Below are 12,963 nucleotides of genomic sequence, written 5' to 3'. Positions count from 1 at the left end.
GGAAGTCTAAATCCATCCCGAGGGCACAGCTCATGTTCCCACTGATCCAGTGAAGAAGGGAATCAGCAGGCCACTTGGCACCCTTGATCCAGGAAATGACAATACCAAAGAAGAATGCAGTGGTCAGCCTAAAATTTTCACTAGTCTGGATAAAGTTCTTTTAACTTTAATTTCTTTTTCTATAAAATGGAAATATAAAAATAAACATGTTTCCTCTAGTCTCAAAGACTAGTCAGAGTGATAAAACGGAAAAATACCGAAAGCACCTTGAGAAGTACAAAGGACTATTTAAATGCAAAGTGTTTTATTTTCTTTCTATATTCAAAAAAAAAAAAAAAAGAAGAAGGAAGGTGAAGTAGAAAGAAAATGATATTTAAAGTATAGTAAGTTATCATTGGTGGAGTACTGAGAACACCAGGAGTAATCATCCATTTACAAACTGGCTAGGCTCCTTTGAGCAAGAAAAACACAATGTTGCTGCTAGGATGATGTAGAGAGTGCCTTTTCTGCTTCCTGAGGAGTTTTGTAATCTGTGAGCAGTTTTCTCTTTGTTTATTCATGTCTTTGTTTTGTTTACCTCAGCAAGTAACAGCTCTACTGCTTTCTTGCACTGCTACATTGTTTTACAATTAAGTTATACGTTGGGTGAAATGTTAAGAAAATATTCATAACATCCCTCATTCATTCCTGTGTTCACTCATTCAACAAATATTTATTATGCACCAGATGCTGAGGTGATGGTGGTAAATAAGTCAGACACCTTGCTTTCATGGAGCTACTTACTTACATTCTGGTATTCTCTGAAACTTTCTTTCTGTGAATATTATACACATACACACACACACACAACTACCCACGCATATGCGTCTCAAAAGACTAATGAATGCATTCAAGTGAGCAGCAAGTGAGGAGGCAACAGAGCAATTCCCTTTCTCTTCCCCAGATCATCCTTAATAGAGTCTTAGGATAAGACTCTGAAAAAACTCTTAAGAAAAATAATCATTATGACAGCCAACAGTCAAGTAAAATACCAAATGGAAGATACAAGTAAAATTAGTTATTTTCCTACAAAAAGACATTTTTCTGAGATGCTGATTACTTCCAATAAGATCTGTGGCTGTTCTTTCTCTGAGACAAAGACATAATAGTACTGAGTGCCCAGGTGCAACCCACCATCCTTTTCACACTGCACATGCCTTGATTGTGCATGCTGGATCTTTGTTGGTTGGACCAGGAGGCCATGAGGAAAATTGGAAAGGACACAGGTCTTGGAATCCAGCAGTCCTGGACTGCAATGCTGGCTCTTCCTCTTTATATTTATGTGACCTTGAAAGAACCACTTAGCCTTTTTGTGCCTCTGATTTCTTATCTGTAACAGATCAGTAGCACTAGCAACCTCACAGAAAATTGTTTGCATTGGAAGTAGTAAGATATGCAAAGCACTGAATAGACTACCATAAAAATTACACGATAATATCTGCCATTATTTTACAGGCTGTGCTGTTTGCCACCACTTACCTAAGACTCCCAGGATGCTTACTTACTTTCAGGAAGGTTGTTAAGAAAATACATTTTCTTCCTAAGAGTACCTGTGTAACATTGCACATCTAGTAGCATCCTTTCCCTGTCTGTCTTGAAGTATTACGTAACTGCTCTTACCATTTTGTTAATACTTCTTTTGATTCTTACCCCCATTTCACCTTATGTTATATGTATGTTTAATCTAAATGATATGAAATGACCAACATGCAGTTATTTTGATCTGCAAATCTGGCAACGTCGTATGGTTAGACTCTATTTTTATTTTTATTCATGTCTGATCTGCCGGGAGTACATTGTGTCCCATCCTCCAGGGTAATTATTTGATTCATGTCTGCACCTCCCAGCATACATTGCCTATAATAGGCATTCAGAAAGTATCTGATAAATTTCACTTTCATGTATTATGTCTGAATTCGGTAGAAAGAAAATTACTCAAGCAGCTGATTGTTCTTCTATAGCAATGGGTCCTCACCATGGGGGGGATCACAGACCCTTTGTGGATTTCATAAAAGCTATAGATCAGTTCTTCTCAAATGTTAATGTCTGTAGCAATCACCAAAAGATTCCTTAAAAATGCATTTTCTGGTCTAGTAAATGTGGGACAGGGCCTGACATTATACATTTCTAACAAGCCCCCATGTGATGCTGAGGCTGCTAGTACACACCCCACTTTGAAAAGGAAGGTCATGGGCCACCTTCCTTGAGAAACAGACATAATCACATATGTACATAGGTAAATTCTATTTCTGAGCCTCTTAGGGATCCCTGGGTTCCCAGGAGAATGACTGAATTTTTTTCATTTTATAATCATCTGTCCTAGCGGGGAGGGATTTAGCTCAATGGTAGAGTGCATGCTTAGCATGCAGGAGGTCCTGGGTTCAATCCCCAGTATCTCTATTAAATAAAAAAAGGTGAAAAAAAAAAAAAAAAAAGAAAATCATCTGTCCTAGAATTATTCTAATTATAGTCAATCAAAGAGATAGATAAATGATATTTATATAAGAAAAACATACACTACTTTCAGAAATATAATATGGATGTCTCTGTGCATTACTCTTCTGTATACACACATACTCACCACTCACATACACATACATTCAGACTCAAGGATTCTGAAATGGCAAGTTAACTAGGATTAGACCTAATTAACCCCACCCACAGATAAACACATTTAAATAATCCCCTTTGTAAGTTGAACATTTAGACATAACGTATTTTTCCAAACATTTCAAATTCCACTTTATTTAGCTTCCCCCTGCCTAGTAACTTTCGTTTCCATTCAAAGAATTTTCTCCTAAAAATTACTATAAATCAGTATATTGTTCCTTTTAAAAAATTAAAACCCCAGCGTACAAGACATGTTTGTGATTTACTAGTAATCTATGCACAGACAATTGAACCTTTTTTATTACTAGTTTATTGAATATCACTATGAATAGTGCAAATGTGTAGTGGAGAATGGGGAGATGGTCTGTAGCCTTAGAACTGAACAGAATTAACAGGTCTCAGTGGAATGTGATCTAATGATCTGAGCCTCCTTCACTGCTGTCCCCATCCAGCCGTCTTTTAAAAGAATTCCTCTACTTCCAGTGGGTTTTTTAAAATCTCGTTTTGGCTGCTTCTTCAAATGAGCAATGCAAATTATAAACTATAATTGTAGTCGATAGAACACTTGTTATCCATCTGAAATACTGGCAGAAGTTCTACTGAGTAGCATCAAGGCAGAAAAAGATATTGGTCTGAGAACATGGGACTCAATTTAATCAAGAGGAGTGCCCAAGACAGCCTTACATCCCCCTCAGCCTGATGAAACATTATACAGCCTTCTTCCTGACTCTAGCCCTGGACCTCTCTTTTCTCAGAACATTTACTCTAGAAAACTTATCATTATAAATTATTGCTCTGCCCTATTGAGATGTAAATTATCTTAAAAGCCTTTTGATACTTTTACAACCCAAAAATGTCTTTCTCAAGGACCTACCTAGGAACCATCTCCTTGAAATGTAGTCATCAAAGAAGTTAATTCCTCTGTGTCTGGAAGGGTAGGAACCTAACTTCTGTGGGCACTTTGCTCCAATTTGCAAAACTACCTCCAATTCTGAAGATATAAGAAAGTTTATTTTTTTCTAACTTGAAAAGATACATACACCCCAGTATTCATAGCAGCACTATTCACAATAGCCAGGAAATGGAAACAACCTAAATATCCATCAACAGATGACTGGATAAAGACATTATACACACACACACACACACACACACACACACACACACACACTGGAATATGACTCAGCCATAAAAAAGAATAAAATAATGCCATTTGCAGCAACATGGATGAACCTGGAGATTGTTATACTAAGTGAAGTAAGCCAGAAAGTGAAAGAAAAATACCATATGATATCTCTTACATGTGGAATCTAAAAGAAAGACACAAATTAACTTATTTATAAAACAAGAAGAGATTCACAGACATAGAAAACAAATTTATGGTTACTGGGGCGAAAAGGGTTGGGAAGGGATAAATTGGGAGTTCAAAATTTGTAGATACTAACTATATATATAAAATAGATAAACAATAAGTTTCTTCTGTATAGCACAGGAAATTATATTCAGTGTCTTGTAGTAACGTCCGATGAAAAAGAATATGAAAACAAATTTATGTATGTATATGTATGCTGTACACCAGAAATTGACTCAACATTGTAAACTGACTATATACACTTCAACTAAAAAATAAATAATAACTCATTCTGAAATTAAAAAAAAAAGAAAAAAAAAGTTTACTTTTCCTTAGCAAACACAGATGGACTTCAATCCCCCTATACCAGCTCTTAAAAACCCTATTGCCTTTTGTTTCAGTGGAGTTGTGGTCCAACTCAGTTCTGGCCTCTCTCTCTTATTTGAATAAGGTCTTCTGTTCCCACTAAACTTTGCCCAGTGAAATTTTTGCCTTGACAGAAAAGAACAAAAATATGTGATTCAACTGGCCTACTTTCCACTAAGTCAAACTTTCTCCTAGGTACCCTGTGTTCCCAAGCATCATTTGAATTTTTTTCAAGCAGTTCATCAGTATAAGCCCAGAAGATATTCCAAATATTTTGAAGATCCCCACTCCTTCTAACAGGAGTGATTAATTGAAGAAGAAAGGTCAGAGGCAGTGGTTTTATATTTTCTCTTTTAATAATGCCTTTTTCTCTGTCCACTGTTAGTGTCCTTGGCTGTCAGATATCTGCCTGGTCCAGTGTGCAAGAGGGAATAGACCAAACAGTACCAATTGCATCATCTTTGAAATCAACAAATTTTTGATTGGTCTGGAGCTGATACAGGAGCGGCAGCTCCACCTGGATACAAACATCTTAAAAGTGGAGGATGACACAAACTGTTCCTTGTCTTCAATTGAAGAAGACTTTCTCACTGCATCTGAACACTTGGAGGAGGAAAGCGAGGTGGAGGAGTATAGGAACGGTGAGAACTTTCCAGTAAAACAAATGTGCATCCTGAAGTTAGTCACCCTGTAATAATGTCTGGGTGGAATTCCAGAAAAGTTTCAGGCCACGTCAGTTTGGCTGACACATCACAATCTTCGCTTACTGAGTTTAAAGAGGGAGAGAGGATAATAAAACACTTGTGAAGATGCTGACTGATGCACTTCAACAGATTTAATGGTTAGACGGCCCCACTCTCCCTAAAGATGCCTTAGGGATACTGAAGGAAATCTATGTGTTTTAAAACAAAATCCTCTGCTTGCTAAGAGATGAAGACTATCACTTGGAAGAAAGTTAACTTCCCTAAGTTCCACTAAGGACATCTATTAGTTGAAGCTGAGTTAAACTGGCCTGAATCCTAGCACTGCCTCTGTAAAATTTGCAACCTGGGGCCCATTATCTTGTCTTTCTGAGCCCCAGTTTCCTTATCCACAATTTGGGAGTATAATAGTGCCCTTAAAACTATAATAAACGTTATAGTTATATATAGTGTATATATATATACACACATATATATATTTGTTATATTTGACCATATATATATTTTATATTTAACTATTATTATTGTGAGGATGGAAGAAAATAACCCAGCAAAGTGCTTACCGTCCATTTATTTATTCTTTCTTTTGATTCATTAATAAAGCTCAGAGAACAATGGGTTTCTTGTCCCCACAGAAGAAGGGATGCCCCAGATTCTGTTGTCACAGTCCTTGGGGCAAGTCCTGTGCCAACTTCAGAGGAAATCTTTCAACAAGGCCCATTGTTTAGGTTGCCTAAACATCGTCCTTCCTTCCTCTGTACCCACTGGGAAGCTACAAGACACAATTGTCTGGGTTACTTTCTTTCTGAAGCAGGATGACCAGCCCTCAGCTCCCAAATGCTTTCCCCAACTCTAGTGTTGCCATTTGTATCCCACATTGAAAGCCATTTTGTTGAGCTGGCGGTCCACAATTAAACTCAAAATCTTTTTCAGAATCATTTTCTTTGAGGAAACACTCAAAATGTTATTTTCCAAAAAAAGAAAACAGTACCCAATGCTTTAAGGCATTTTTAGAAAGTAAATGTTATTTTATACTCCTGGGAACTTGCCATCTAAAAAGTAATAGTGGCCCTCATTTTCTCTTCGCTAGGTTATGAAAATATAAATATCTCAGCCAATGTTTTAGAAAATAAAAAGGAAGCCACTCAGGAGGAATGGAATTACAACAAGAAAATGTTACTTTCTACTTTGGAAGACAAATGCATTAGTAAATGTCATACACCACTGATTAAAGCAGAAGGATCTCTGGGGAAAGTAGCAGAAGATGTAACTCTGCAGAGTCTAGGTCCCTCAGCCAAGCCATTAGCATGGAAAGGGGAAGCTGTCGCAAATGCAAGGCCAACCACAAATTATTATTATTCAGAAAATTTTAAAGGTCAAGAGGAAAAATCACGGGCACTATATATTCCAGGCAATGCTTATTTCTCAAGGATGGTTCAGAAAGATGGACCTTCTACGTGTGGTACTTTCTCTGAATGCGACAGCAACTTGGATCCAGGAGACCATGAGGATGGCACAAACTCTCTTCTTCCCAGACGAGATGAAGAAGCCACAACTGGCGAGTATGCTACAAATTTAGCAGAATCTGTTCTGCAAGATGCATTTATTCGATTATCTCAGTCTCAGCCTGCCCTACCCCAGGAATCTGCAGTCAGTGCTTCCATAGGAAGTGCTCTGTGCCCCAGTGGCTGTTCCACAAAAGATACTATGGTCCCTCAGTCATGGAATGAGCTCCCCAAAATCGTCATTGTTCAGAGCCCAGATGGTGGTGATGCTGGCCCTGAGCCAAGTATCTCCTCGTGGCCCAAGACAGATGTCTCATTTGAAACTTCAGGTGTCCTCTTTGGAGAGAACTCCAGCAGACACCCCCAGAGTGCTCTAGAAGTGGCATTAGCCTGTGCGGCCACTGTGATTGGAACCATTTCCAGTCCACAGGCCACAGAAAGACTGAAAATGGAGCAAGAATCCCTGGTTTCAAACTTCCCTCTGGGAGGCAATGAACCAGTCGAAACTCAAACATCCCAGGTACTCGAGGAACCCTCCATCAGTGAATACTCATTTCTGTCTGCTCTATGTGGCATGACTCAGGTGGCGGGTGCCGTTGCTGTCTGTGGCCTGGGCGAACCTGGAGCGGTGAAGTGTCCTGTGGCTTCAGGTGGCTTCCTGTCTGCAGCTGAATCTTCCGCAGCAATCCCCCCAGTTTGTGGCTTAGTGACAGGGAAAAGCGTGGAGCTGGGGAGCGAAGCCATTGCAGAGGCATTGCTCAAGGAGGCCGCTCTGATCTTAACAAGGCCACGTACCTACGGCAGCATTGGCCACCTCATGCAATCAATGAACAGGAGAATCATAGAAAATGTTTCCAAGCCTCAGACCTTGTGCTCAGAAAATGCCCTTGGGAATGAACTAGCACAGACCCTGTCCAATGTTATCCTGAAGCATTCCATTGATGAAATTCACCAGAAAAATAAAATAATCGACCCCAAGGATGGCCGGCACGCATCCGAAACCCTGGACGCTTTAATGGAAAGTACGAATCAACTGCTCTTCAATGTGATATGCTTCACATTCAAGAAGATGAGCCACATTGTAAGGTTTGGTGAATGTCCCACCGTTCTTTCTAAGGAGACCATCAGATGGCGGGAAACAGAATTAGACTTCCAGCCAACTGATCAGGTTGCTAGTCAAGCATGGACAAAAGCCGCTGAGTGCCCCAGCGGCCATCGGCTTAGCAATCCACATGGCATGTGTCTTGTTATCAATGATCTTGTAGACAATGCACCCCCGAAGCAAGACAGCAAGGGCCCAGAGAAGCCAGGCCTCTTCCAGAACCCCACACTGCAATCTGAATTGACCTGTAGTCCCAGAGTGTCTGCTGAAACATCCCCCAAAGAAATAAATCTGAAAGGAACGGTGGGTGAGGATACAAAAAACCCTCATCAACCATCCAGTCGCAACGAGAATGAGTGCAGAGTCCCTTTGGAGAGAGAAATGACACCAACAGTTGGCAAGGGCAGCAGCAGTTCCCAGGATGCTGAGGACAGTGTCAATCCAAACGCTGGAGAAAAATACAATTGTGCCTCACCTCTAAACAATGACGTTCAAGTTAACCCGTCTTTGTTAGGGAATGATTTGCTGCTTCCTGCTCAGTCCACGCTACAGGCAAAACACGCAGACATACACTGCATCACAGACTTTGCAGAAGAATTAGCAGAGACGATTGTCTCCATGGCAACGGAAATCGCAGCGATTTGCCTTGACAACTCCAATGGAAAACAACCCTGGTTCTGCGCGTGGAAAAGAGGGAATGAGTTTCTTGTTACCCCGAACCTATCCTGCCGATCCTTGAAGAGGAAGAAGGAGACCCAGGCCGGTGGGGGCACCGTGAGGAAACACAAGCCCCCGCGGCTCAGCGAGATCAAGAGGAAAACAGATGAGCACCCGGAGCTTAAGGAGAAGCTGATGAACAGGGTTGTGGACGAGTCAGTGAACCTTGAAGACATCCCAGATTCTGTCAGTACTTTTGCAAACGAAGTGGCAGCCAAGATCATGAACCTCACAGAGTTCTCCGTGGTGGACGGCGTCTGGCAAGCCCAGAACTACCCCCGGAGTCGGTTACTCAGTGGAGACAGGTGGAACCGGCTGAAGGCCTCCAGCTGCGAAAGCATTCCGGAGGAGGACTCCGACGCCAGGGCGTATGTACACAGCCTGGGCTTAACGAGCGCCCTGAGTCAGCCGGTCAGCAGGGCCAGCTCCGTCTCCAAGCAGTCCAGCTGTGAGAGCATCACCGATGAGTTTTCCAGGTTCATGGTGAGCCAGATGGAAAATGAAGGACGAGGGTTCGAGTTACTGCTGGATTACTACGCAGGCAAGAATGCCAGCAGCATCCTGAACTCAGCGATGCAACAAGCCTGCCGGAAAAATGACCACCTCAGTGTGAGGTCAAGCTGTGCCTCTAAGCAGTCCAGCACGGAGAGCATCACCGAGGAGTTCTACAGGTACATGCTGCGGGACATCGAACGAGAGAGCAGAGAGGGTACTTCCTCCAGACGAAGCAGCCAGGACTGGGCCACTGGCTTGCTGTCGCCTTCTCTGCGATCCCCTCTGTGTTACAGACAGTCGTCCATGCCCGATGGCAGATCCCTGGGCGCCAGGCTGACGGTGAACGTGCCCATCAAAGCCAACTCCTTAGATAGCTTTGCTCAAAGGGGCCAGCAAGATTTCCTCAGCGTCCAGCGGGTCAGTAGCGCTTCCTCAACAGGTCTCTGCAAATCTGACTCTTGCTTGTATCGGAGAGGTGGGGCGGACCAGATCACAAACATGTTAATTCACGAGACGTGGGCAAACTCAATCGAAGCCCTCATGCGGAAGAACAAAATTATAGCGGACGACATCCTGGCAGCGGAGGCTGAACCGGCTTCTGGAGTCTCTCCCTTGCAAGTGGAGAAGTGTGCGAACAAATCAGCTTCGAGCAGAGTGCAAAGTGGGCCAGCCCTTCTTGTTCAGGAGTCCGTTGATTACCCGAGGAAAAATTCTATTTCTGAAAGCAAACATACCCCAGTGTTGTCTCCAAGCAAAGCTGCTCCTCTTACAAGTCAAAACAGTTTAGATTCTAAAAAGGAAACTTCCTCGTGCCGTGATGCTCTCTCTCTAAGCCACACCAGGAGGTCACTTTGCTCAAGGGAAGTGCCTTTAATTCAGATTGAAACAGATCAGAGAGAAGATTGTGTTGGAGAATCCCAACATGTCCTTTTTAAAAGCAGCCCCCTAGAGGAAGCAGCAGAGAGTGCAAAGGAGGAAAAACTCCCAGATGCGGTGAGGGGTGGAGACACTGCTGTGAGTTCCTGCCAAAACCCTGGGTGAGTGAACGATCTTTTAGGTGGGACAAGGGCCCTGGGACTGGAATTTGCATCTTAGTATTTATTCTAAATCTTAGTGACCTGTTGATGCAAAACCGCATTCCTGAGATAGTAAATGACCTCCCAGGGGTAACATGCACTTACAATGGTAAGATGGAAGTAATTTTTTTTTATTTTTTAAATTTCTAAAACATGTTAAATTTATGTATATAACAGAAGAAAAGAAGTGTGGTTCTCCCTATTAAAATCAACCCTCCATAGTATGCTACGTTTTGAAACTAACTCATGGCGATTTTCAAGCAAAAAAACAAACAAAAAAAAATCAACTTGTCCATTTGAAAAAAGTTAATTTAAATAAATTTTAATATTGGACTCTGACACTAAATATTTTGATATCCTTTCTCTCTAGGGTCTCTCCTTTCAAGTTTTTCTTTCTTGTCTTGCTCTAAAGAGCTTTGCAAGGATACTATGTCCCACAAGAGCTGGCCCTTTAGGTGCAAGGTATAAACACAAAAGCAGAAGTGCAAAACGACCCTGGAATGTTGTTATTTCAATAGTTCTTTTCCAGAAAATTGTGATGCAGATGTAAGTGCATTTTGAATTTGAGGCAAGATAATTTATGTCTCTCAGGCTGCTTAAGGAAGTGTCAGTTCCTTTTACAACTCCCGTCTTCTGTAGCACATTCACAGAATTCTTGAATATGAGACCATTGTATCATTTAAGAAATTTTTGGTCTATAGTTACAGTTTTGAAAAACACAGAAGAAAAGGAAGACAAAATTTAATCTACTGGCCTTGGAAAACATAAGTTGAGAAATAGCCTGTGTGGTCTTTTTGGAGACATACACCAACTGTACAAAAAAGCCTGTGGTTTTTAAATGTTTAACCTCAGATAACAAGTTGAACACAGTTTCCTAAATTTCACCAGCTCTTGAAAGCTTCCAATACCTCCCCATCCCCATCAGGGAAGCAAAAGGGTTCTATCTTCAGGTGCTCATGCCCCTCACCACTATAAAGCATCATTACAAGGTATGGGTGGTGGGTGGTCCAGATGCACTAGAGTATTTCCTTTCTAGCTACTTAGTGCTAAGAACATAGCTTTCCAACTGAATTAAATCTTAGAAAAATGCAGGAGGAAGAAAGCATGAAAACATACAAGCAAAAGACCATGAACTTAAACCAAATGAAGCTGATTAAGACACATTCTTTTATATCAGTAATTCTCCAGCTATAGACAATACTTATGAAAGTCTTAAAGGAGTACCATACCTCACATTAGTATTCACCACCTCCAGGAAATTTGTAGCATTACCAATTTTTAAATGTGATTAAAAAGTTGAAGAAACAAGAGGGTAGGTTTTTTCACTCTGTAATATATTGTAATGATTAAATGAGTTAATAGAAATAACATACTTAGACAAATGCCCAAAACAGAAACAGACTCACAGGCATAGAAAACAAACTTATGGTTACCAAAGGTGGAAGGGGAGAAGAGAGGGATAAATTAGGAGTTTAGGATTAACAGATACACACTACTGTATATAAAACAGATAAGCAACAAGTTTCTACTGTATAGCACAGGGAACTGTATTCAATATCTTATAGTAACCTATAATGAAAAAGAATATGAAAATGAATATATGTGTATATACACATGTATGACTGAACTATTATGCTATACACCAGAAATTGACACAACATTGTAAACTGACTATACTTCAATTTTTAAAAAGTAAAAAAAAAGTTGAAGAAATAAAATAACCAATATGTAATTCTTTAGAATTAACCTAAGATACACGAAAATAGAACCCTTGTTTTATGTCCCAAGTGTCTGACTTAGAATTTCCTTGAATACGGAGATCATAAAGCAGTTGAGAATTTTAGTGAAAACTAACCTCGCTAGGGAGCATTCATGAACTAATAGTTCAAAAAGATTCATGGTTGGAGGCTCAAATCAAATAGTGGTTGTCATTGAAGTTAAATAACATTCATTATACATTTTTGAGTTAAATGTCACAAATATTATGTTTAAAATAGGTACAACTTGGGAACTTCCCCCAAAATTAGAAAATTTATATGAATAAAGCCTCTGATTTAGGCTTGTGTCCCCCAACAAACATTTAATGACTCAAATATATATTCTCTCATAATGTGAATTTCTGATTTGATTTTCCAACAATGAAAGAAAAAAGAATGTAGAATCATCAGCCTTGGAAATGCAAGAGCCGAATCTTTTTCCAAAACATAAAGGCTGAGCACTGAATATATTTTTCTTTGTGGAGCAATACGAAGAATTGTTACGAAACATGAAACCCACTAAATAACCTTCTAACCATCACCTTAAGCAAGTTCCCTAATCTCTACCCTTTTACTCACCTATAGGGGGGATAATAGCAATAATTACACCATAAGAAGATTCTTAAGGTTTAAATAAAGAAATGTCTACAAAGCTCTTAACTCAGTGCCTAGCCCATTGCAAGCACTCAATAAATGTTTACTTCATGGTGGTTTTATTGGGGGTTAAGGTGTATGTTTGCCTTTATTCCAGATGATCTTTTTCCCAAGAGAGACCTTTTATGAATAGTGTGGGAATTTTATTAAAATTGTAGAAATCCCAGGATTTGGAATGGGGTGGGAGGAATGAGTCATATTTAGATTTTATTTTCTAAGCTTAGAGTTGCTATCAGGGGATTTGATATGTCAAAATAGCTAAATATGGAGCTCAATCCCCTGTGAAAGCTTCCTCCTCACTTACATACAAGGGGGTGCGAGTGACACAGGCCCTCCTGATGGTCTGGAAGTGGGGAGGTGTCATGTCCTAAGGATATTTTAGGCTATTCTCTGAGGGGCATTTTCATAATTATTACTAAAAACTTCATAAAAGCTCAACATACTGAAATAAAAATCTCTTTCTTACATTTTTTTATATGAAACTTCAGAATTTGTTATGGAATGTCAGGCCCAAATACTTGTTGTATTTAGGCCACCACATTTGTCCAGATACCAGAATTATCCCTCAGTTATAAAGAGCTTAAGTGATT

At 40.2% G+C, this 12,963-nt stretch overlaps 1 protein-coding gene across 6 annotated transcripts in view; it reads left to right on the top strand.

The window, feature by feature from the left end:
• Positions 1-12,963, top strand: part of SPHKAP (SPHK1 interactor, AKAP domain containing) — a 136,705-nt gene that overhangs the window by 96,266 nt on the left and 27,476 nt on the right. For all 6 annotated transcript variants that reach the window (XR_006722566.2, XR_012507193.1, XM_045512125.2 and 3 more), the window contains 2 exons: positions 4,752-5,007; positions 6,158-9,923. Coding sequence is in view for 4 of the 6 variants with exons in the window: in XM_045512125.2 (XP_045368081.2) it covers positions 4,752-5,007; positions 6,158-9,923 (4,022 nt within the window). In the remaining 2 variants the exon portion in view is untranslated. The remainder of the gene's footprint in view (positions 1-4,751; positions 5,008-6,157; positions 9,924-12,963) is intronic.

The sequence above is a fragment of the Camelus bactrianus genome, chromosome 5 (assembly GCF_048773025.1).
Source record: "Camelus bactrianus isolate YW-2024 breed Bactrian camel chromosome 5, ASM4877302v1, whole genome shotgun sequence".
Taxonomy (NCBI): Eukaryota; Metazoa; Chordata; class Mammalia; order Artiodactyla; family Camelidae; genus Camelus; species Camelus bactrianus.
Note: the sequence above shows the minus strand (reverse complement) of the source record. Positions and strands in the feature narration are given on the sequence as shown.